This window comes from Syngnathus scovelli, chromosome 6 (genome assembly GCF_024217435.2).
Source record: "Syngnathus scovelli strain Florida chromosome 6, RoL_Ssco_1.2, whole genome shotgun sequence".
Classification (NCBI taxonomy): Eukaryota; Metazoa; Chordata; class Actinopteri; order Syngnathiformes; family Syngnathidae; genus Syngnathus; species Syngnathus scovelli.
In genome coordinates, this window is record NC_090852.1 from 7,106,422 (window position 1) to 7,131,241 (window position 24,820).

Sequence of the window (24,820 nt, forward strand, 5' to 3'; positions counted from 1 at the left end):
TAGTTGTCGATTCATTTCCGACAGCTCCTATATTTTCCATTTCTAATTTTCACTCCACTTATTAATATTGTTGCCATATTTTGCATATTGTGTGCAGTATTTTGAGCATTTTTTATCCTTGCTGGAATATTTTGCTCCCCAAATCTTCAGACGTCAATACTTTCATTACTGTTAATAGTGCAGTGTAAGTAGCACACTTATGCATCTCCTTGCGAGATCACATAAATATGCATAACATACCATATTTGCATGCGTGTTTGGAAAATGCCATGTGAGATGGATGGTAATGGCTGTGCAGAAAGGTGAAAGTGTCATTCATCAAACAGGGTGAAGCCCCAAAACAACACTTTGTTTCATTCAGAACATTCATTTCAATGATGACACATTAATTCAGGGGGAATATTATTAAGCCTCTCTGTGCTCCATTCATCATTTAGGCTCGTAAGACGTGTAGCTTTTGAAAGAACATGCCGCAGTGTAGTCTGTTTGGATTGTGTGTGTCCTTGTGCATTAGTGTTCTCCTTGCATAATGTGTGTTTATTGCATTAAAGGAATATTTTTGAATCCTTTTTGGTCTTTAAAGGAAGTTCAGTGGGCATCTCACCCCCGGGTGTCCCTTTTGTCCTATTTTCCCACAATGTGCCCTGTTTGGCTGACCACTCGCATCTTTCACCACCCACAGCTTCTTCTTGGCAACGTCACACCTCGCCACACCAACTCCGAGCCATGAGACTATAGAAAGGCTGAATGTGGCCCAACGCACAAAGCCATACGAGTATCACACGGGCTCATTCAGCAGCAGAAAATCGTATGGGGACCCGACTGGAGCTGCCAGAGTTTGTGTGATGTATCATTTATGTCAGCATTGTGTAGAACATTTTGATAGGAGTCTTGCGGCTCCATGTTGGCGGATTCCCATACTTCCGCAGACTTTTTACATATCGAAATGTTCTAACACAGGGGTGTCAAACAAATTTTTTTTGAGGGATGCATTTTACTCAGTTTCCTTTGGAGGGCCATTATGACTGCCAACGCAGATATTATACACAGAATAGGCTACACAACAAACTGATGAATAACTAGCTTTGAAATCAGATACTAGTAAAAACTGAAAAATATGCATGGTAATAAAATTGCTAGCAATATCTGTAGTTTTTAAAAGTGAAGACAATTAGAAATGTCAGTATTGACACATAAAGTCAATGCACAATTTGTCTTCACGGGTCACATAAAATGATGTGGTGGGCTGTATCTGGCCCCCGGGCCATGGGTTTGACACCTCTGCTCTAACAGGTTTTCATTTTTGTGTATTAGTGTGTATCCACAGTCCTGGTTGCGTTTGTATGTGTCCCAAGCTGGTTGTTATAAAATCAGTGAATAACCTTTTGGGATATTAGCTCCTGGCCAGATGTTGAATGGTGCTTCCTGTATAATTTACATATGTGAGTGGTCCCTCTCTCTAACCATGATTTCTACCCTAGGCACCTTAGGGTGCCAGTGTGTTGGCTCCTCCTGCTCCTACAGTGTGACAGTTAGTGCCAGGCTGAGCCACCAATTGCCCATCTGCTCCACTGGGAGATTCTCACTCCATTTAGTTGACTTGATTTGCACTTGGCAGTGGAAAGCTTATTAGCTTTGCAAAGTGATATGGGATGGGACTGGGGTGGTGTGTCATAAAAGACAGATGACAAAGAGGACAAAGGCAGATGTGTGAATTTACTGAAAGTAGTGACACGTATTTTTTTTTTTGGAAGGTCTTACCATCTTCAAAGTGACAATGGGCATTACCTGCAAATTAACTTTGAAAGTCTTTGTGGTGGAAATTAAATTAGAATTGACATATTGTGTAATTATGCATAACCAGGCTGGAAAAAACATGTTAGTCTTCACAAAATGATTCTCATTTGAATGTTTTACAGTATTGGAGAATTTGCTGAGGACAATGCTGTAGTAAAACTATGATTATAATTGTTTATTTTTTGTACTTTCAGTTCCCATTATTTGAATATTGTGGTCACATTGGAGGAATATGAGGATCTCTTCTTTTGTATTTTGCGACCAGCGAGCGCACCACATTTAATAAATAGTAAAGATTGAAGCAGGCTGTAACCACTCCCACAGCGGCGCAGCCCTCCCTCTCGCTCAGCTGTAAAATTACCAACATCGGGTCAAACTCACCTCTTTGCAAAATTAGGCAACGCCCTGCGCATGATTCATGCAGTATTCATTTATTGCGAATTGAATTAACGTCATCCTTCAATGTTGACAAAACTGAGAAAAATTATCCTTTGTCACCAACTGTCAGCGTCATGCTCATGTGAGAAAAGTTGAAAGAATGCAACATCAGTTGTTTAAATTTGCTACTCTGTTGTTGAAAAGAAGACAGGGATGGTCACAGGGGCTTAGCGCTTTGTTATATATTTGCATTTCACAGTGATGAAAGCGCCCATGTCTTCTTTTTTGCTCATCCCACTATGCCGAGCCAAGAGTATCTGCTCTCCAAAGCGTATTGTTGGACTGAATCATTTACTGTTTGGATTTCATTGAATAATAGTCATCTTTTCACCCACTCTCTCCTCAACATGAAAGAGAACGAGTTGGGTTATTTGCATTTCATTCCCAAGTGTATTTTTCCAATGGGAATACAAATGTTCTGAGTTTTCCTGGAGTGCATGGGTTTTCCTTTCCATCCTCACCTCATTTTGAAGCAAGTATTTTCTTCTATAATTATTGCAGTGTGTCACAAACTGTTTAAAAGTAAGAAACGTGCACTTGTGTTTCATTGTATGCCTGCAAATATGTTTGTTGATGATAAACATTTGATACTGAAATGCTCAACAATCAGGATTTTTATTTTCTTAATGTGCTTACAAGTGACTTATTTTGACCCCAAATATTTGCACATATTCAGACTTGAGCAAATTTCATTGTGACCAATTCATCCCGTTTTACACAAAAGTGTCACCACATTTAGTGAAAGAATGAATGCAAGGCACACATATGGCGCTCACATTTACAGCATAGCATTATTTAAGTATGTAACTGAGGTCAACATTATTACAGGCTGGAATCATTTTCCTTGAAGTCATTTGTTTTGAGCCGCACTAAAACGATTACGCATAATGATTTGCACGGAGTTATAAATCATTTCATGAGCATGATTATGTTCTCTGTGCGTTGAGTTACGACTGAAGGGTGCAACGGGGGAAGGGCTGGGTCGCATGTGCAGGTGATATAGCTCACAATACATCTTCAGAGTTGCATTTTACGCACACTTTGCCGGCCTCCAAATGATGACCTCGTGTTGTGGGAAGATGATGAATTCCCAGAATTATCACACAATTATCTTTACAGATGAATTATTTACTGCGGCTGTGTATTTAATGCAAGGCTCGGATGTCTCTCTGCCGACACTAGAAAGCCATTTAGTTTTGGTAAAATATTAAAGCACTCTAAATGTCTGCATAACATAGCATTGATGAATCAGCCAGGATCGCACCTTTGCCCTCTGAGATATGACAACCACTTACATGATTTAATTTCTTCGGTGCAATCATAGGCGAACATGGACCCTCATGAATAACAGCATTGTTATGTCAGGTGGTGACTCAAGGTTAGAATTCAATGAATAAAGAACGGACAAAAAAAAGTAGGGAAGAAAATGTGGATTATCTGCAGGGTTGAATGCTTTTTTTGTTATCATGTTTGGAGATCAGACGAAGGAAAAACATCACAATTAAAGAAAATCGTTACAAACCCAGAAAATTCTCGCTGATAAAGATTAATTTGATTTTACTTACGAGAGATGGTGGAAGTGATGGGGGGGGAATATTCTCAAAAAAATCAAGAAATACCCAAGGATATTTCATGGGTGGCCCTGTACTCTCACCCTAGCTCCGCCAATGACATAAACTGAGGACAATAAATTCTAGACACAAAAGAACAATTTCCCTGTAAACCTGATCCCCTTACACTGTTATGAGATCTTCCAATTCAAGATTTGCAGAAATGTTTTTGTTCTGCCTTGGCTGGAGCTTGTTACATATGTCAACTCTTATTTTGGGCAACTTCCTGTTGGAGGATAACAAATTGAAGTCCTACAGGTGCACTTTGTTTTTGTTTTATCAAAAGTCACAATGAATGTGATGACCATCTTCCCGTGTTTCTTCCAGGTGTGATGCCAGAGCGTCAATTTAGCGGCACCCAGTTTGTCTGCAGTGTGGTGGCCTCCCACGTGAGCCACCAGCCCTCCACCAGTTTCAGCTTTGTCTGGATCGCTCCACCTCCCGGCACCGGCTGCGTCAACTTTTTGTAAGTCACTTTTTGTGTACGGTACGCTTTGTGGTCGTTTGTGTTTTCAATGGCCGAGTGAGCTACGGCTAATGAATCGTCAGGTTTGTCCAGACACGCATATACCAACCAAGACAGGCAGACATGACTATTCATCACTGCTGTGTGGCCTTGCTTTGACCCAGTGGCTATGGGAATATTTTATGGGCTGACAGAACGGGCGTTCTTCCCTCAGTTGAAGTGTTGACTGGATGTTAAGATGGCTTTTCAGTCAGTTGGAGGGCAACAATGACTTACTGTATAAATGTTATAAACAGGGAAGCCCTGCCCAATTATGATTCACCATTTGGCAGCTATATGGTAATTTTACTGTAGAACAGGTATTCGCTAAAACTCATGCATTTTGATCCGTACATAATTTCAATAAAATTTTTATCAAATTTAATTTGACTTTTTTTGCTGAAAGAGTGAGTGACTCTTTCACTCTTTAGTGACATCGCTTGCTTTTGCCTCATGTTGCTTTTCATGGTAAACAGCGACTTGTATTCCTTTCAAAAGGCATGCTATGAATTTAAGCCACATGCCTTTTGTTTGTCTGAAGCAATTATCTGCTTGTTCTGGAAAATAGGACCAGTCAAGTGCTTTTTGCTAAATGCATTCTATCAAATAACACTTGCTCGGATGAGAGACATTACATACAGATAGAAATTCAGTGTTTGATGGACACCAAATGTCGTTTAATGCGTGCCTTCATAAACTAGTGCAAGAAATCGTTGCTTCTTTTGAAAAAGGAAAAAAAATAAACCAATTGCACATTAGTGTTTCGCAAAAGCCTCAATAGAATGAAGTATTTTGGCAGTCAATGCAAAAAGCCTTAATGAATGCAAACTGTCTGACAGAGACTTTAATGGTCAGACTAACTAAAAAGGATTCCGCCGGGGAATTTGGTGAAGCCGAGCTGCTATTTAGACAATATTCACAAAGCCAAACAAATTTACTGGATGCCAGCAAACACATTTACACACATTGTTGGGTGCAAGTCAGCTCATTGGGATTGTCCTCGATTGGGTTAGCTCATAGTTGTTAATTTTTGTCATGTATTTTTGACCAAAAGAAAAGAAAAAAAAAAAAAAAAAAAAATATATATATATATATATATATATATATATATATATATATATATATATAAAATATATTAAAAATTATATAAAAAATATATAAATATAAAAAAATATAGTAACAGCAAAATTAAATATAATTTAAAGAATGTTACATTTTTATAGTCAGGATGAATTCACTGGAGCGCCTTGTGCGATACAGACATGAACTAAAAAGACTTTCACAACTACTGGACAGTCCCCCACAGTGATATTTGTATTTTTCCGCACGGGATAAAGAATAAATGTACGTCTGTGAGTTTTGTTATATTTTTATTGTATATAAATGTGTACCCCTTATGTAAATAAAAGGTCATATAAGGGTTCATTTAAATTCATTGCATCAGTCAAAAGCAGGACGTTTTTCACATCTGCTCAGACACAGCATCTGACAGAGCATTGCTGTTTGACAACCTGGGATGAGAATGAGCTCAACTTGTAAAAAAAAAAAAAAAAAAAAAAAAAAAAAAAAAAAAAAAAGAAGCCTCCGTGTGTAACACAAATTATACTTGATCATGTCCTGCCCTTGCCTGTAGCGCTTGGGTTCTGATTGAGTGTTCACGAAGCCTCTGCGAGTGTTTGAATTAAAGCCGCAGACACCCAGTGTCCTTCAAAAGGCCAAAGCCGCTCTGTCGCTGCATTAAAATGTGGCCGCGGAGAAGTTTTATGGCCGATATTGTGGGAAAGGTTGGGAGCAACACATCACTGTGAGGAGCAAGATGGAGTACATAGACATCCAGAAGAACTCATTTTCTATGGGGCTGTAAATTACCTACGGAAGGTAAAGGGAGGCCTTGGAGGAGAGCGGGAAGATGAACAAGGTGTTCCATGCACGACTGGAACTCAAACTTACTTTTTACAAGTCAAATATATCTCACAGTTGATTTAAAAGATGGACGCCAGAATGCGAGTCTTGCCTGAGTTTAGAGCACGGACAATAAGTCGTAATCACAGCCGTGACCCACATTTGATTCTTTGTACATGCGTGCGTGGCTCGATATAAAATGACATAAGCTGATACATAACGTTTTGATCAATAACCGAATGAGGAATGAATGTATTTGGCCTTTCCTTAAAAAGTTACATGTATTTGGAATCTCATCTATCTGTTGCCCTCCGATGAACACATGACAATACACAGCTTCCGATGTCATTCAGGGGTCAGAGTTCAAACCTCAAACTGACAGATGACCTTTTGTTCACATAATTGCTGCTGCTGATAGCACTGTCATTGATTTCCTATGTATTCTAATCAATAACCCAGTCCATATTAACAGCGAATCAGTGGTTAACGAGCTCCCGTCTTCATTAAAACTCCCGGCCTGGGGCCATGTGACAAATCCGCTGAAGACGTTATGCTAACAAATGTGAGTGATGGTTTAGGGAATCAATTAATTAAAGATGCAGAAAGAAAAAAATACTGTTACATATTTACATAGTCTATTTTTAAAATTCTCTTATTTTTTTGTTTTTAGATTTATTTTCATTTTAGATCTTCCTTTCCTTTGTTGGCTTTAATGACAAGGAATAAAAGATTAACTCAAACATGATTCCTATAGCATCAATGCATATTATATTTAAATGTGTCTCAATAGTTAAACAGCTAATAGAGTGCTTTGCCTTCACATGATGACAACAGTCTTTAAAATGCTTTAGGAATAAACGTATTAAAAAAAAAAAGGCAACATTTTGAGTTATTCCTTGGAAGGTCTGAGTCGAGATTTGAACCACTGTATTGTCCTTCTTTGACTGTGGCTCATCTTTTGAATTAAATGTCCCAGAAAAAGGATGCAAATTAATCAGCATATGCACAAAGCAAATTCCTTAGTGCTCACTGAACTGCGGTCTTGTGAGGTATGTCGATGTCTTTCTCGATATACAGTCCTCGTGTCATATGCGAAATATAATATGAAGGAAACTCAATTTTATTAGACCTCGGGGGATTTCTGTTTTCCCAAGAGGCTGACCCATGACCTGAGTAATTGTGCACTTCCATAGATCCCTGCATATAACATCCAAGTGTTGCTATCAATACTGTTGCAAAGCGTCCTCATCTCATCCAGCGACATAACAAAATCTCGCCTTGGGGGTCGTGTGCCCACCTGCTGAGAACTATGAATTCCAGATGAAATAGAGCATGGGGAACCCGGCTTCATTTTGAAAGCAACAAAGTGACACGTTCCGCAGGGAAGAGAAGTCGGCTCCACTTGAATTTTGTGTGAAACGATTCGTTCCCGTTAAATGTTTTCGAGTGACAACATCTATAGCATTTGAAACAACTGCTCTTGTTGATTGTTTTTTCTTTACCCCACTTGTCCTAACCTGACCTTCAAGGATGCGAAAGATGAACCTTTTTTCTTCCACTTTTCCCCCAATTATTGCTCAGTCGGGAATGCTTTTTGGATCCTCCTTAGAGCTGTAAGTTTCTAAGAGCCGTGTTAACAAGCAAGTAATGTGCCAAATAGCTTCCAAACCTCCTCCTCTGTTGAGCTCCATTACATTTACATGAGCTCCAGGAGCCTTTTCTCAATTAATTTAGTGGCATCGGGAAGAGGGGCTGAATCGGGCGCCACTGCTGCCGCCTGCTGCATCTTCTCAAGGATGTCCAACTATGCTGATTGTGATGAAATGACAGAAAACAAGCTGGAAATTTTAAGTGACTGGTGTGTTATAAGTTAAAATGGCTTTTTAGATAAGCAAATACTCACTCATGTAATTCTGACTACGAACTGCTGTCCATTTTGGGCTTTGACCTATTTCTGATGGACGGATTAAAACACACCTCCAGTCCAATACAATCCAACGTTTCAATATAATAATAAAATATCTTTTGTGCTCCATATGATTCCACTCCCTTGTTTCGTTTTGGTGCCACAATCACAGCTGGTCTCCAGCGCCAGAGATAAATCAACCATTGCTATTATGCATCAGTTAGTCCAAATGCACTCAATTCATTTTTTTAACTGCCATAGCTAGTAACTGTTGTGAAAACGTGAAGCAGAATTTGTGTTGCCCAAAATGTTAATTTCAAGCGATTTGCATGAAAATGTTTACCTGTATGTGCGGTTTCAGAATAATGCAGCTGGAGTAGGCACAGTGCGTGTGTGTGTCTGTCAAATGTGTGTGTGTGTGCAGCGGACAAAGTGGTTCCTGGGGGATGCTTATGGCCGACAGCAACATGTAATCTAACATGGAAGACATGCTTCGTAATTACCCATTCCAGGCCCTTTTGGGAGCTCCTTGAGTGACAGGCTGTCCATCTGCATACATGTTAAAATTCATATTTGCCGTGGAGCCTGTGTATGTGTGCATGTGTGTGTCTGTTAACTCCCACCTGCATATTTGACAGCGGTCGATGGAAACCCGATCTGTTCTCTCTCAACAAACTTCATGCTCCTTTGTTAGCATTTCCCCCCTCAAATATTCCATGTTTCCTCTTCACCCCCGCCTCCCTTTTCATCTCTATGAATCTCTTTTAGTGTAATGAGAGAGGAGAGGATGACACTTATTTTCACAAGATGAATGATGCCCCCTGTCTAAGGATGAAAAGGAAGCATTTAGGCCCCTAATTGTTTTTTTTCTCCCCTGCAAAAGTCCAATTAACATTTAAATGTTCAGTAAATGTGTGCGTGTGTGCGTGTAATTAGGGACACATACACACACACACACCACAAGGGCCCGCTGGAGTGTGATAGCAGGGCAGACGCCAGTGTCACACTGAAACATTTGTTGACAAAATGTGCTCCCTTTTAGTATCGCTTTAATAAAACAATGACATTAATTCCTTGTTCCACTTTAATGAATATAAATCCAACACATATGGTTGGGTATGGTTCAACTAGCCAGTGTTGGTCTTGTGTAAGGAAGCACACTGCATTGAATACACAAATTAGCATTAGCTTCTAAAAATGAGTACCGTAATTTCCGGACTATAAACCGCACCGGACTATAAGCCGCACCAGCTAAAATTCAGGGATATTTTAGTTTTTTTCTTACATAAGCCGCACCGGACTATAAGCCGCACGTGCACATGAGTTTTTTACAAAGAAAGACAGTACACAGAAAGCCGTAAAAATCCATAAATACGCCTCGCCGCCATTTAAGCCTCAGGGTTCAAAGTAACCTTCTGAATAAAATGCATTAAAAGTTCACATACATTACAACTTGTTTTTGGTGAGCAAAATGTCAGAAGAATTGAATTTAAATGCTAATTGATTGGGTTTTAATACAATGCAGATGGTCCAAACAGCGCCACTGCTTTGTGTAATCTCTAAGAGAAAGGGTTTGGAGCCCTTTGACGCAGGTCACCTAGCGTGCATTCCTACTAAAGCTCATAATAGTCACAAGCAACACAGCCAGAATAAGCAGCAGCCATAGTAGTGTTTCAGAATAGTATTTTTGTTGTTGTTGTTTTTTTCAAGATACCGCACAACAGTGGTCCACAGCGTTTTTACGAGTGCATAAAAGTGATCAAGTCATCACAAAAATCACGAAAAAAATCTTATATAAGCCGCACCTGACTATAAGCCGCAGGGTTCAAAATTTTGGAAAAAGTCGCGGCTTATAGTCAGGAAATTACGGTATTTACGTGATTACTCTGGGAATTTGTGTTTGCAGATAAATACACACACAAACAGTTTAATATGTGCAGAAGTAAGTAATTAATTTCTGACGGTGACCATGTGACAAACTGTCTCATTTGATGTGCAAAATTCATATTGCGTGCTAATTGAAAGGAAAATGAATGATTCTCTTCTCTTCACTGAGCAGTCAAACTTATTTTTAGTTCAAAGTCGTCCCACACCAAACTTAGGAGCTTTCGCATTTAGCCAACGTGTGTTTAGTAAATATTTAACAGGCTTGTTCCTACATGGCAACCGACTGTTGGAAATGCAACATCTTTTATTCATAGATACCAAACTCAAATTAGTTCTCAACCAATTCTGAAATATGAATATAATTAAGTATGCTCCCCTCCCCTTCCTCCCTGCAGCTCTGCAGTGGCACAAGCGCTATTACTAAATAATGAGGGCCGTATTCATTATTCATGAGAGAAGACAAAGGTAGCCATAAAAGGTCCGCCTTCGCGCAGGGGTAGTTGTACGTGTTGCAAAATTCAATTGAATGAAAAACGAGCATTAACTAAATTTAGCTGGTTATCAATGAGTCTTGTTTGGCAACTTAGTAACCAATGTACGTATGTAAAAGAAAACACAGTTTAGTCAAATTTATGAAACAAATGCCACTGACGGTTGCAATAAAGGAGAAAAACAGGAAAAATTTCTTTAAATGATGTTAAGTGGCTTCTGTGCATTATAGCATCTAGTGAAGACGCATGTATGTAAAAAAGATCTTTACATCTTGATATAAATAATGCATTTAATGTTTAATGGCGGGGGGGGGTTTGGGTGTAGAGTATTTTATTCCATCCATTCGGCACACTACAATCAGTTTTCTCTGTCATGCAACCATTTAGTAGCGAGGTGCTGGAAATCAAATTGTATCTTCTGCGCATAATTGTATTTAAGCATAACAAAGCTATTGGAATTATGTAATAGTTAAAAATGCATAACAGCACATTTGTACGAGACCATGTTGTAACGTCATACCTTTTTTGTTTTATTCTTTTATTTTATTTTTTTTAACAAAATGGCAAATTGACTTGTTTGAAGTCAATGAACTCCTCTCATTTTTTCTTTCCCAATCTTTTAGAGCGACGGCCACACACCGAGGACAGATCCTTTTCAAAGATGCTCTGGCTCAGCAATTGTGTGAACAAGGAGGTGAGTACATACACACACACACACACACACACACACACACACACACACACACACACACACACACACACACACACACACACACACACACACACACACATACACACACACACACACACACACACACGCGCACACACGCACACACACACACACACACACACACACACACACACACACACATGCGGTGCGATTATGACTCAAGGTCGGTTCATTTTAAAATGAAACAATACGTCGCTGTCAAGTGAAAAAACACAGGTCCACTTTTGTCATTCAAAAATACATGTAATCCCATTGATGTCAAAATTTAAAAAAGGTTTAGAGATTCCGCTTCTTCATTCCAGTGGCATAGCAGTTCAACAAGACAGTTAGGAAGCTGAAGAAAGTCGGAGGCCCTATATTGCAGGCTTAATTTCAGCTTATGCTCAAGTCAGCTTTTTAACCCTCTCCCTTGTTCTCGCTTGCCGTCAGAGATTTATACTTGATGGCAAACGCTGCTTATACCCGCTTTCTGTGACAGCCTTAAGTAGCAATTGACAGACAGTGCACTCCAATTTTGCATGCCGTGTGAGTGTAATTGCTTGTTTACAGAAAAGAAGCCCCTTGCTTACTCGCGGACTCCTCCTCATAAAAAATAATATCAAAGATGCAGTCATTTCATTCTTTAGGACTTTTTCTTAACGGGTTGGGGTGGTAAATGAAGATATGTTCTCTAAATGAGATAAAAAAAAAAAGAATAAATCTGACGCCAGGTTTTAATAGGAAGACCACATAAATGTGCATTGATGTACATCACCCTGTTGTCAAGGTTTTCCACATACGAGAGCCATTGTTGATCTAATTTTTTGCTTTGTTTTGCGAGCAAAAACTGGCGTTCAAAGCACTGTATGATGTCGGTGAACTTAACTCGCTTCAACAGCAGTTTTGCGTATATGAAGCAATTCTTCAAAAAAGAGATCTATGTTTTTTCATTGTTGAAGTAAACTGTCAGAGTAAACAGAAAACAAAGGGAATTATGTGTTGTATATTTAAAACAGCCACAAACAAAAGTCTTTTATAAAAAAATATCAATTTAAAAACATGCTATATATGACCCATGACAAATAAATACCAGTACATGTCATAATATATATATATATATATAATAAAAATACCCACCCCAAAAAACACCTGTCCAATCTAAAAATATATTAAAAATAAAATAAACAAACTCAAAGCCTGAATAATCCTGATTTGTATCAACTGTGGCTATCACAGACTATTTAAAGCAAAGATAAGAAGTGTAGTGATGAACAAAGAACCAGTTTTAGACTTGTATGGCAGTTGGGAATCATAAAATGTTACTTAAAACATCACCTGTTGAGTTTTATGCTAATATTACAATTGGTTGACATAAATTCTAATCGGAAAAATGAGTTTTTTATTGCAACAAATTGGAGGTCATCCTACAACACGGAAACGGATTGTGTCTGACTCTTGGAGGTCACTTTAGTGCCAAGGCCGGCAGCATCCTACAAACGAAAAGCAGAGTGGACAAGCTGCAAAGATTTAAACCTCAAGGTCTGCGCACCAAGCAGGATGAGCTGTAGCAAACAAATCCAAGTGTGACACTAATAAAACGGAGGAGGCGGGGCATGAAGGAGGACTGTGGAGCTGGAAATGACAGCTAACAGTGATGACAGCTTTTCTCAACAGAAAAGATGAGCAGGTGAGCCTCTCACTCCTGACAGAATCATATTTTCGAGCACTTTGACAGTACGTGGTCGAACAGTGTGGGCTGCTCGGAGTCAAAAGTTACTTGAAATCTCAAGATTAACATTCAAAGTGCTATCATTATTTAAATAAATAAAAAAAAGATACCAGGCCAACCCAAGCCTCTTCATACTCTTAAGACTGACGCTTTGAAGAGACGCAGAAGAAATGAAAGCTATCTAAAGCAGGGTTATGATCCTTGGAGGAGGGAGAAAGAAAAGTGAAAAGAAAAGTTTTAAGGAGTCTGCCCTTAGAGGTAATTAGCCAGGGTGATGATTTAAAGATTATAAATGTAGATTACACAAACACACACATGCGCACACACACGCAAACACACACATACAGTGGTTGCCTGCCTTGAGCCAGCATGCCGTCCATCAGCTCCACCTCCTGACAGCAGGCCCAGTGTTGCCGGCGTTCTGCCCGGCGTTGTTGGTTCCTCATTTCCAGTAGGGAAATAAATCTGCTCTTTATGAGCCCGGACCAGTACACTGCAACCCAGATGGATTATCACAGGGATTTATAACTCATAGAGGCCATTGCTCCCCGAGGGACGCTTGATCACAGTGCAAAGGAGAAGTGATGGAAGGCCTCGTCTCTCTCGTCACCTCACTTATACCCGCTTTGCGTGTTCACCTTCAGGAAAACTGAAATGACTCTTGTTTACTTTTTGCGAATGCAAACTTTTTCAATTTAACACCCAAATTACAAATTTGCTCCCTCCTGAGAACTCAAATCCTCTCTCTTTAAATTTTGTGTTGAAAAGCTCTCAATTTAGAACCTTGCAATGCAAAACAGTAAGTTAACTAAGCATGCTATCTTGTGCTATATTTGACTTCAAACTGTCATATGACAACTGTAAACCAAGGACCCCCGATAATTATTACACCACCCTACTATTACACTTTTACTCTCAACCAACATGGAGGGCATCCACGTCAAGAGTTTTGGAATATGTAGATGGAATGAAGCAGCAGCCATCAGCAGTTCTATTCTTATCTCACTCTGGAGAGCTTTATAGGCATATGATACTCCAGCAACAGAGGGTGCTGCACCCACTCGAACTACTCGACACAAAAAACTCATTTTGTCCCAGAGTAGCAATAATTCTTTACTTTATTGGCTGCTATGAATTGGAAAATTCAAGTTTGGACAAAGCCTTTCTTTCTGTAAGGGTTTCCACCCCATGCACTTCGTTTCTTTGGAATAGTGAAATGGGAATGTGGCTGAGGATCTTTTGTAGTTATTATTGTTTTGACTTTGCTGAAATAGAGCTGGTGTACAATTGTCATTTTTGGCTGAAACTCACAAAACACACCGGGCAGCAGAGGGATTCGAACCCACGCCCCCGAAGAGACAGGAGCCTTATTAGTCCAGCGCCTTAGACCGCTCGGCCACGCTACCTGTACAGTGTTTGGTCACTACATTGTTACGTAACATTACAATCAGTCCAATGGACCTTTATTTCCAACTTCACTTTGTAAAACCCCTATTATAGAAAATAAGGCTTGAACTGTTAAACATTAGCGTCTTCTTACCTACCTCGACTCACCTATCTGATTAGTGTAATGATGCCAATTTGAAAGCCACACAGCGGTCCTGCTTTTAACAGAGTGGGGTGGAGTGGTTGCAATACAGGCCCTTGAGAATGCTCTCATCTCAGAATTTCATTGAAGCTAAAACAACAGCATCCTGAGTCCCGGGGAGAGCATAATTGCGACAGCCAGTTAGCGAGACTTCAAACGAGGGCTCGCATAGTCGAGGATGTGAGTCAGACGAAGTTTAAAAGCGAAAACTGGAGAGGGGGACGAACAGGCTCGATGGCATTTACGGAGTGGCAAGGAAAAAGCCAAGAGAGAAGGGAGATTAAAATGAGGATCAGACCGAAAGAGGAAGATTTAATATGACCCTGCTCCATTTTGCCAAAGCTTATGCTTGTTTCAGTCATTCAAACTGCCCAAAAATACTCATCAGCATTACTCCATTTTTAGTACTGCTGCAACATTAAATTCTTCAAATTTGCCTTTATTTTCCTTTTTATGCATGCTTATGCATGAATTCAGCATAAAAAAGGCTGTAAGGATTGCGTGTGTCGTCGCGTATGCATGCTCAATTATAAACCCTGGCTTGGAAGATACAGGCATTAGCAAAGATGAGCTGCTAATAGAGGAGGTAGTAATTGAAGTCTTTAAGGAAGTGAGAAAGGATTAATTCCAGTCAAATGTGCAACGCTGTCTGGTCTGAGTGTGAAGCGGCTCTGCAAGGGAGAGCTTGGTGAACCATGGAGAGAGAAAACAGTAAATGAGTCAATTTTTTGAAGAAAGAAAGGATTACCCACTCACACCAAAAAAAGAAAAGAAAACCTTTCTTTGCAGCCAAGTGGATTCAGTCGCAAGGCAATTTAGAAGCAAGAGAGCAAACATGCTTTGAGTGGATGGATTAGTTGGAATGTCACTTTGCATGTTTTTGTGAACTGTTTACAAAACTATTTATTCGCTTCTTAGAACATTTGAGGAAGGACGTAAACAAGGCGGACAAAGAATGCACGGCTTGCATGTATCAGGAATCCTATGTAGCTGTTTAGAATTAGGCGACTTTGTGGGATTAGAAGCGGAGAACAAGAAGTGCTTCGCGACCACTTTGATCTGCTTTTAATGGGCTTCGTTGGAGAGAGCACGCTGTCACCCAGAAGCTGTGCAGCAATGACTGCATCAAACTTTGGCACAACTGGGTGGTTTTGTAACCTCTTTTATAATTGGCTTTAAGAATTGCAAACAAAAATCAGGTTTGTCTCACTCATTTTTGACTCAGTCGATTATGACCACAAACCTTTTTTTTTTTAGATCCCAGAGTTGCCTCTCATGTGTTTTATCAGATGGGTAGGCTCATCCTGGATTGAAAATATCAAGGCAGATTATCTTCAAGAGAAAGCTCAATGAAAGTTCAATGAGGTCACCAACACCCTCACGCTTCAAAGTTACAGAGATCTTACTTCATACTGCAGACGCCTCCCGGGACAACGGCAGTTTAATTGACAGTGAACCGTTAATCATGGTCGCCCGGCCCTTCATGACTGAAAGGAATTAACATCAGCGGCCAGGACACCACCAAAGTTTGTTCTGCCACTGCATGATTGACGACGAGGCCCACAAAAATGTCCGCACTTAGTCACTGCTTGTACACACAGAGAATGTTTGCCTGAGCGTGAAGCACTTCCAGGACGATTGTTGAGCAACTCCTAGTCGGGGGCGTAACAGCATATTAAATACATATATCATAAGTACATTTATTGTATCCCGCCGTGGTAAACCTGGAAGATACCATAGTTCATAGCTGTCATCCGTCTGGATTTTTTGCATGCGTGGAGCATTGGTCACAGTTTGATTTGGATCAGGTTCAAACTTTGCCGCAGTGCTTGAACAGTCCAGCTTCAGTTTTGATTAAGTTATGACATTTTGTTTTCCTCACTGACATTGAGAATATTTCACTTGGACTGCGAGTAGAGCTGTGGCATCATGCGTACTCATTACAGATGCAGAGTGGGCTAGCATGTCATTGCTAATGGCTGAGCTGTTCTTATTTTCATGAATAGGCCTCTGCAAATAGAATCATCTGTCATGAAAGTAAAAACAAATATTATTATCGTTTTAGTATGTGGACTAACATCTCTCCAATGACGTGGTCCAGAGTAGGATTGAAACTGTAACCCTCCAGTTCCAAAGTCTTTACAAATAACCTAAAGCCTCCCTAGTGGGTGAAAGGATAAAATGTACCATTTGCCCAGGAATGTTTATTTCTGATGTTTGACTCGTGTTTCTTTCTGTTTCAGCTCCAACAGAGTCGCCACTGAGACCAAGTCTATGTGAGTCTGCATTTCAGCACGCGTTTTTTCTTGTGCAAACAGCGTTTAACGTTGAGCAAATGTGTGTGTGTAGTGGAGGTCCACGCTAACCACGCTGTGCTACGTGACGACTTTGACTCAAACCTGCAAGGCGAGCTGGACCCGACCATCTGGTATGTAGCTGGGCCAATCTTTAAATTGATGAACCTTCTTGATGGTGTTCTTGCCTTTGTCACATTGTCAGGTCCGGGTGCACAAACTGTGAGCTGGGTGATCAATGTGGGGTTCTGATGCACGGAAGAGCGGTGACCTTTTGTGAACCCCTTGGAGAGCGAGAGTTGGTAAGTGACAGAAGTCAACAAGACTACAGTTTTGGTTTTTAAATTCATGGTTTTTTTTTTGGTGGTGCAGTCCTCTCCAAAGAAAATAACATTCTCAAAATTGTTATTTCTTATTTGACAGTGATGCTATCATGTCCATTCTCTCTCTATGTTCTATAGACAACTGTTCCTCTCAACACCAGCACAGCATCCGTCCTTCAGTTTGCCCTGGGTGAGTATTAAATACAATCGGGGATTCCGCTAAGTTGTGGCCTCTGTAAAAAAAAAAAAAAAAAAAAAAATCCACTTCGTCCATCACCACTTCCGTGTCACAAACTAAAGACATTTTGTATTGAGCAAGCTTTTGTCCAAATCCTTTCAACATTGTTCAAACAGCAAAGACACTGCAAACTAGAAGTTCCTGTGTAGCGCCAGGTGATAGACATCTTTTACGCTCACCTATCAGTCGGCGGGCTTGTACACAATCCAATTCTGCTCATCTCTGGTCCGCTTCACTTATGAATCTTTTACCCGAGGCACCCAGTCAGCCATGGTAGAGTTTTTAGAGATGTTGTATTTTTCATGACCATTATATGCATCCGAAGGTTCTCGTGGGAAGACGCCGCTGAAACGCACCATTCCCATTTTGTTCTACCTCTTTGTGTTAGTCATATTTACTCATGTTTTGTCATACATGTGCGTTTAAGGTGTGCAGTTAAGTGGTGACTGCTTCATGCTTGCTTGTATCCAAGCGGGGAGGCAGCAGTACAGTACATATAGAGGTTTACAAAACATCATGGGGAATAAACAGCGAGTGGTCCATTAACGACCTTTGAACCCACTGTATCCCAAAGCATCCGCACAAACACATTACAGACGCACAGTGGTCTCACATGAGGAAGAATTTTACCAGACAGAAAGACGCAAAGTCATTTAAGTGGGCGGCCTCAAGAAAGACACTTATTCTTGTTTTCGGAATAATTCTTCTGAATCATAAATAATCTGTATTTGTGTTTCAAAAACATTCAGACATGAATTTACAAGCTGTCATGAAATATTTCACCACACCCCAATCCGATCCTTCAATGCTATTTACATCATGACACCATCTGACATTATTTCCAACCTGGCCAAATGTAAAAACCATACAAAGGATTCAGGATTATCTTCCTCCAAAATATAGTACATTTACCCAGAAGTCATTCAGAATTCATTATTTGTCTTTTGTGTTGGGCAGGTTCAGGCTCCTGTCGTTTCAGTTACTCCGACCCCAGCATCATCGTGTCATACAGCCTCAGTGGAAATCCCAACAACTCTGACTGGATCACGCTGGAGAAGATCAGGTCCCTCTCAGTCCCTCTTTCAAAATTTAAGATCGGAATTTGCGACACAACTCTATCAAATCCTCTAATCTGTGCACTTCTAGAGCTCCTACCAACAGCAGCACTTTCATCCACCTCCTTCCAATGCCAGCGAGGTCCAGGGCTGAGAATGTTAATCTCCGCTGGTCTCAGGAAGCACCTGAAGGCCTAGAAGGCTACGAGTCTTGCTGGGGGGTGGACAACGTACTGCTGCTCAACGCTGCTCATAAAGCTCCTCTGATGGAGGACAACCTGGATCCTCCGGATACTGCCAACTGGCTTTTTTTCCCCGGCGCTACGGTCAAGGTATGCTAACATGAATGGAGGCTCTGCATCACTTTCTAATAACACTCTGTTTTATAGCATGCTTGTCAGTCCGAAGGCAACTCTCTGTATTTCCATGGCGGGGAAGCACTCGCTCACAACTTCGCCTCTAGCAGAGATATCGACCTGCACCGTGAGGAGGGAAGAAGTTACTGGGAGGAGGACTTTGAGAGCCCACCCTCAAAGTATGTTGCCGCCAGACACTGTGAAGCCAGAAAAAAAAATGTTGCTGTAGTACACACCTAGGTTCTTCACATTCTATTAATTTGTACCGCTAAACTTGAATTTACTTTATGAGAGAATTTGTTAACACAGTACATGTCAGGAATGAGTTGAGCCAGGGCGACCAAATGCAGCTTGAACCAGGATTTATTGCAGGGAAAAGGAGTTGGAAGGGAGGCAGGTGGGGAACCGACGACACAGACGGGAGGGAGACTCACGGCCAGCAAAACAGACAGACTGACCGACATGAAGTCCCCTTGGACAAGGTTAAAATTCTGACCGTGAGCCTTCAGACAGACCGAGGGAAAACCAGATGACAAGAACAGGAACACTGGGCACGAACAGGAATGGACACAACAGTAGACACCGACAGGGAGAAACACACGGGCAGGGCTTAAATACACAGGGTAACAAGAGGAAGCAGGTGACAGACATTACAGTAACGAAAGGGGTGTGGCCGAGCGAAGTGCAGGATGAGCGTGCTGTGGCACGGGGGTGACAGTACAAGAGCAATCAAGTGGCTTTGAGTAGAGTTACTTTGATAACTTTTGGCTGTACTGAGTTTAATCAAACTGTGCCGCTTAGTGGGAAGTACAAATGTGGGACATTATGGAATTTCCCAGTGGGGGACAAATAAAATATTTTATCTTATCTGAGTTCGTTCTGTATGAAAGCCACTAAAGTACTGTATCTCATGTGACACTTTATTTTTACCCCGTTAAACCACCTAGGAGCTTTCGAATTAATCTTAAAAAGCCGAGGAGCACTGAAGGAGGATCAGTCCTGCTCTCCTGGTTTTATTCCAGCTAGGAACCTTTGTCGCTCCTTCGGATAAAAAGAACCGAGATTCAAAAAGCATTCCGCTTATGACCTAATTGTGTTTGATTAAAATCCCACAAATCTCTATGGGAAGTACGATGAGTTTTAGCTGACTGAAAAAAAAGTCTGGATAAAAAGGATGCCTTATGCACATGCACCTGTCACGTAAAATGACATGCAGGTATACGCCACGCCGCCGACTGCTTCACAGACAGCAGTCCATCTGTTCACAGTGAGACGCGTCGTTGTGCGTGGCATAGCACAACAAGCAGCCGTCATCGGACAAAAGACGAGAGCAAAAAATAGAGATGACAGATGTGTCACTCGCGGGCAGTAATGATCCACCTATGCATTTTTCCTACCAATGAGGCAAGCATGACACAAGTGTGGCTTTCCATTGTCAAGCTGCGTGCCATCATGCCACACAGCGGGACTGTCACACCTTTGTCTTCTCTGTAGACGCAATTTTTCTGGTAATGATACCAACCACCAATATTGACAACAACACACACCGACCTGCTGGATTTTTTCTCGTAAAGGGATAAGGACACCCAGGAGAGAGTTGACAGTGTGTTAAACTCTGTCAGTGCTAATGAGGGTCTTCTCTCCACTCAGCACAAAAGAAGCTTCATGGATTCTTTTGGTTTCCCTTAGCTGGGACATACAAGGTGCGGTGTACGGGACCCAGTGCGGTGAGATTGAGTCGGGCACGGCGCTGGTGTTTGAGATGGACGGTCGGAGGCGAGTGTGCACACCCTACATCGACACCACCTCCTACGGAAACCTTCGCTTTCACTTCTCTATGGGTACTGAAAATAAAAATCATATCTTTTTCTCATGCTCCATACAGATGAGTGAAAGTCGCCCTCTTTTGCAGGTGGTGGTGAATGTGACCCCGGCGAGTCACATGATCACACTGTAATTCTGTTTGGGAGATCGGAAGGCAGGAGAGAACGTGTCATCCTCGACACTCTTCCCTATTCTTCTTACCGGGTGAGATTAGATTCTAAAAATATTCTAGCTTCTGATAAGCAGGTCATTTTATTTTCTATGTAAGTTTGCAACCCTGCCACTTCCTGGCTTTTAGTATGGACGATTACTTTTAAATTTCAATTTAATTTATTTGTTGGAGAAGGTGCTTGTAATATCTGTTAAAATTAAATAAAAATTGCTCATTTGAAAATACACATATAGGAACAGGGAGCGTTTTAATGGGCCCCATAAAGTGAGGTGGCTGACCAGATGTGGCCCCCAGGCCTCGGGTTTGACACCCATGCAGCAGAAAAACTGGATCTGCACAAACTTCACCATAATTTTATCGACTGAGTGCCCACATTATGATTGATGTTTAAGTCTTGGCTGCATTTAGGCCCGGAAATAGTCATCCTCAACTTTCCAAATAGTTTTTCCTAGCAAGACAAATTCTTCTCAAACCACATTTGTAACCTTCATCCAATCTTTGTCTTCCCTCTTAGACACCTGCTGTGGTTTCAGTGGCGCTGTCCTCTGAGTTGCAAACACCAGTCACCCAGTTCTGCCTGGAGCAGCACTCACACGGCGGCGCCAACCGCCACGTGTGGGCCGTCGACTTTATGCAGCTGCTACCCGTGCTGCCTGGCACGCACACACACGTCGTTCAGTTCTCCATTAACCTTGGCTGCGGTTCTTACCAGCCTGCCAACAGGTGAGGCCTGTTTGAAAAATACAGTAAAGAAATGCACTGGACGTAAAAGTTGAAGTACAACTGAATTGTACTGTGATTTGCAATTTTTGCAAAGTACTTGGTTAAAATAGAAATGGTCGAGATATAAATGGAAAACTGGAGATATTCATGACATAACTATTATTTCTACTTTTTCAGTGTCAGCCTGGAGTTTTCCACCAATGGCGGTCGTTCCTGGTCTTTGCTCCACACTGAGTGTCTCCCAGAGCTTTGTGCAGGACCCCATGTAGCTCATAGTACCATCTACTCCTCTGAGAACTACAGCGGGTAGGAGTTGAATGAGACACCAAGACTCCATGATCATGACAATGCATCGCTTTGAACCTTGTTTGGCATTTCTGCAGATGGACCAGGATTTCAATCCCTCTGCCCAATGCCGCCCTGACCGAGACCACGCGATTTCGCTGGAAACAGTCTGGCACCGGATTGGGGAACATGTGGGCCATTGACAACGGTCAGAATAAAATCTAGATATTCAGTCATGTCATCTAGATTTTACGAACACACCTTGCAATTTCCATGTGTGTTCTTCAGTTTATATTGGTCCAGCCTGCCTGCGCTTCTGTTCTGGAAGAGGACATTGTTCCCGCACAGGCTGCAAGTAAGATCTTGCACAAACACTACCAAATGCGCCATCCCATCACTTATTTCCTTCCCTTCCCTCGCTTTCAGATGTGACCCAGGCTTCAGCGGTCCAGCCTGCGAGCTCGCCTCCCAGACCTTCCCGGCATTCCTATCAGAGAGTTTCTCCAGCCCACGCCTTTCCTCCTACCATAGCTTCTCCTCCCTCCGTGGAGCGGAGGTGAGCTTTAGCTGCGGGGTGCTGGCAAGCGGGAAAGCGCTTGTCTTCAACAGGGACAGCAGGAGGCACCTTGTCACCGCGCCGCTGGACAGCTCCCAGGCCAGGTAACTGATGGTGTGACTCTCAAGATTGCAGCAAGCTCCTCCAAGGCTGAACAATTCTTGTGTACCAGCGCTATAGGAGACCTAATTTCTCAGCTGTCTTCCTTTGTGATTGATCCAACAGATGTTCCGGCTATTCAGCATCGGTACTCCTGTCACGCCCTCTTTCAATCATATTTAATGTGCTCAGTGGCGGATGGGGGGAAAAAAATTGTGATTATAGACTGGACCACCGATGAGAGGTGGCAGGAGAGGATGCGAGAATATTTGATAGATTGATGACACCCGTTGCGGCTCTATTGTGTGCCACCCGATTGCCGTTTTTAATGCCACTTTTGTGACTCACTGATTAAGCATCTGGCTAAAAGTAGAATCAACTCTGCTAATGAAAGTCCGGATCAACCAAGGACAGAGAGGTGGAGGTCTACTCTGTTGGCTTCAAACTGAAGATTAGATATTATCGTAAATATAACCCAATAGCAGGATGATGATGTCTGCTGAAAATTGGAACTCGAGCCTCACATAAATATACACACACGCACTCATATGAACTTGCTCACTTTATATCACTCTTCCCTATCGCCCCTTTAATTTAGTCCTCATTTATTTAATCATCTCATCCATCATTCCGATGCGCCACACAGGCTCTGACTTTGTGTTTATGTAACCTTCTCCTCCCTACGCACACTCCATTCCTTCTCTAACACCTTTTTCCTTTCCTGCCATTTATCAACCTGCCTGATGTATTTTTTTTTTCCCATTTGTCCAGATACCTCCAGTTCACCCTCCGACTGGGCAGCCGGAGTACCCTGAGCTCCTGCCCTGCTCCAGACCAGGCAGGAGAGGGTGTGCTGTTGCATTTCTCCACGGACAACGGCATAACCTGGACTCTGTTGCAGCACTACGCTTACCAAGGGTTCCACGAGCCAAGGTTTGTGTGTTTAGGATTCCGATGGGATGCTAAGACTCGAACCACAAATATACACGGAATAAATTCCTTTCTTGTTACTATAGCTCATTCAAAATATTTCAAATTACAGCTCATGATATTTTTCCCTTGAATAGGATCGTGTCAGTTGAACTCCCAGCCGGCGCTCGAAAGTTCGGTGTGCAGTTCCGCTGGTGGCAGCCGTACCATTCCGGGCGCGGTCATGACGTCTGGGCGCTGGATGAAATTACTATGACCTCGGTGCTGTTCAACACCATAAGTCTGGACTTCAGCAACGTCTTGGATGTTACACAGAGTCTTGGTTTTTACCTCGGACACGTCCAGCCTTACTGCCAGCATGATTGGACGCTCAGGTGGGCCAAGAGTTTTTTTTCTTGTCAGCTTGTAATAAATCAGCCAATAAAAAGGTTTCCTGCACCTCCAGTTTCTCTGGTGAGCCAAGCCCCGGTTCCAGCATTCGGTATGTGGAGACTCAGTCGATGCAGATCGGCGCCTCCTACAGTCTGCAGTTCTCGCTGGTGATGGGCTGCGGTCGCGAGTCGTCCCCTCATATTGATACTCAAGTCCGTCTGGAGTTTTCCACCAATCATGGACTCACTTGGCACCTGGTCAAGGAGGTAAGAAAAAGTGTCCATGATATTGCAGTTAATTATTAGTTTCAAAAATTACTTTGTTTTTTAATTGATGGTGTCGTCCTCTATTCACCTGACTTCAGCTCCCTAAGACTCTGAACAAGATAAGCAAAAATGGACTGAGTAAAAGCCTGTAGAAGTTTCTTGGAGGACCAAATATATAATGTATTCATAATGATGAATGTAGGTTTCTCTAATAAAGCCCTGGTTAATATTGTTTGAATAATGAGATGCTTAAAATGCCGCACTTTGCGTCATTTCAAATGATGGCAGTGACTTTTAATCACTCTGCGTTCAGCAAATGCAAGACGTTCATCTTTAAGTAGCTTATCTTCTCACCGAGCGAGCAGATTTATTTTTTTTTTTTTATATGATCACAGTTGATATTTCATAAGTCTTAGAAAGCTAAAAATCTGCTGAGGCAGTTTTTTTTTCGTGTACATTAAAGTGCAGTTCCAGACAAATGTGTTTTTCTCGTGTGACGTTCGGTGTGTTTGGAGACGCCACACTTCAAATGAACAGAATGCACAGAAGAATCGATCTTGACTGTGCTGTCTTTAAAGACCTCACATCCTTTCTTTTCAACTCTTGCTCTCCATCATTTAGGCCTGTCTGCCTGGCATGCCAAGCTGCTCCGAGTTCACGGCTCCCAGCGTGTACCACCCATCAGAGTTCACAAACTGGAGGCGCATCACTTTGTCTCTTCCTCAAAAGACATGGTAACACACTAAATACCTTATGTCAGATATT

At 41.7% G+C, this 24,820-nt stretch overlaps 1 protein-coding gene across 2 annotated transcripts in view; it reads left to right on the forward strand.

Moving 5' to 3' along the window:
- The window catches only part of LOC125970871 (reelin), a 66,524-nt gene that overhangs the window by 20,562 nt on the left and 21,142 nt on the right, over positions 1 to 24,820 (forward strand). For both annotated transcript variants that reach the window (XM_049723583.1, XM_049723584.2), the window contains exons 3-22: positions 4,173 to 4,311; positions 11,160 to 11,230; positions 16,806 to 16,838; positions 16,912 to 16,990; positions 17,062 to 17,158; positions 17,318 to 17,369; positions 18,375 to 18,480; positions 18,564 to 18,804; positions 18,862 to 19,007; positions 20,518 to 20,669; positions 20,741 to 20,856; positions 21,339 to 21,547; positions 21,725 to 21,853; positions 21,931 to 22,040; positions 22,121 to 22,187; positions 22,259 to 22,492; positions 23,259 to 23,420; positions 23,555 to 23,791; positions 23,863 to 24,055; positions 24,677 to 24,789. In XM_049723583.1, the coding sequence (XP_049579540.1) occupies positions 4,173 to 4,311; positions 11,160 to 11,230; positions 16,806 to 16,838; positions 16,912 to 16,990; positions 17,062 to 17,158; positions 17,318 to 17,369; positions 18,375 to 18,480; positions 18,564 to 18,804; positions 18,862 to 19,007; positions 20,518 to 20,669; positions 20,741 to 20,856; positions 21,339 to 21,547; positions 21,725 to 21,853; positions 21,931 to 22,040; positions 22,121 to 22,187; positions 22,259 to 22,492; positions 23,259 to 23,420; positions 23,555 to 23,791; positions 23,863 to 24,055; positions 24,677 to 24,789 (2,686 nt within the window). The remainder of the gene's footprint in view (positions 1 to 4,172; positions 4,312 to 11,159; positions 11,231 to 16,805; positions 16,839 to 16,911; positions 16,991 to 17,061; positions 17,159 to 17,317; positions 17,370 to 18,374; positions 18,481 to 18,563; positions 18,805 to 18,861; positions 19,008 to 20,517; positions 20,670 to 20,740; positions 20,857 to 21,338; positions 21,548 to 21,724; positions 21,854 to 21,930; positions 22,041 to 22,120; positions 22,188 to 22,258; positions 22,493 to 23,258; positions 23,421 to 23,554; positions 23,792 to 23,862; positions 24,056 to 24,676; positions 24,790 to 24,820) is intronic.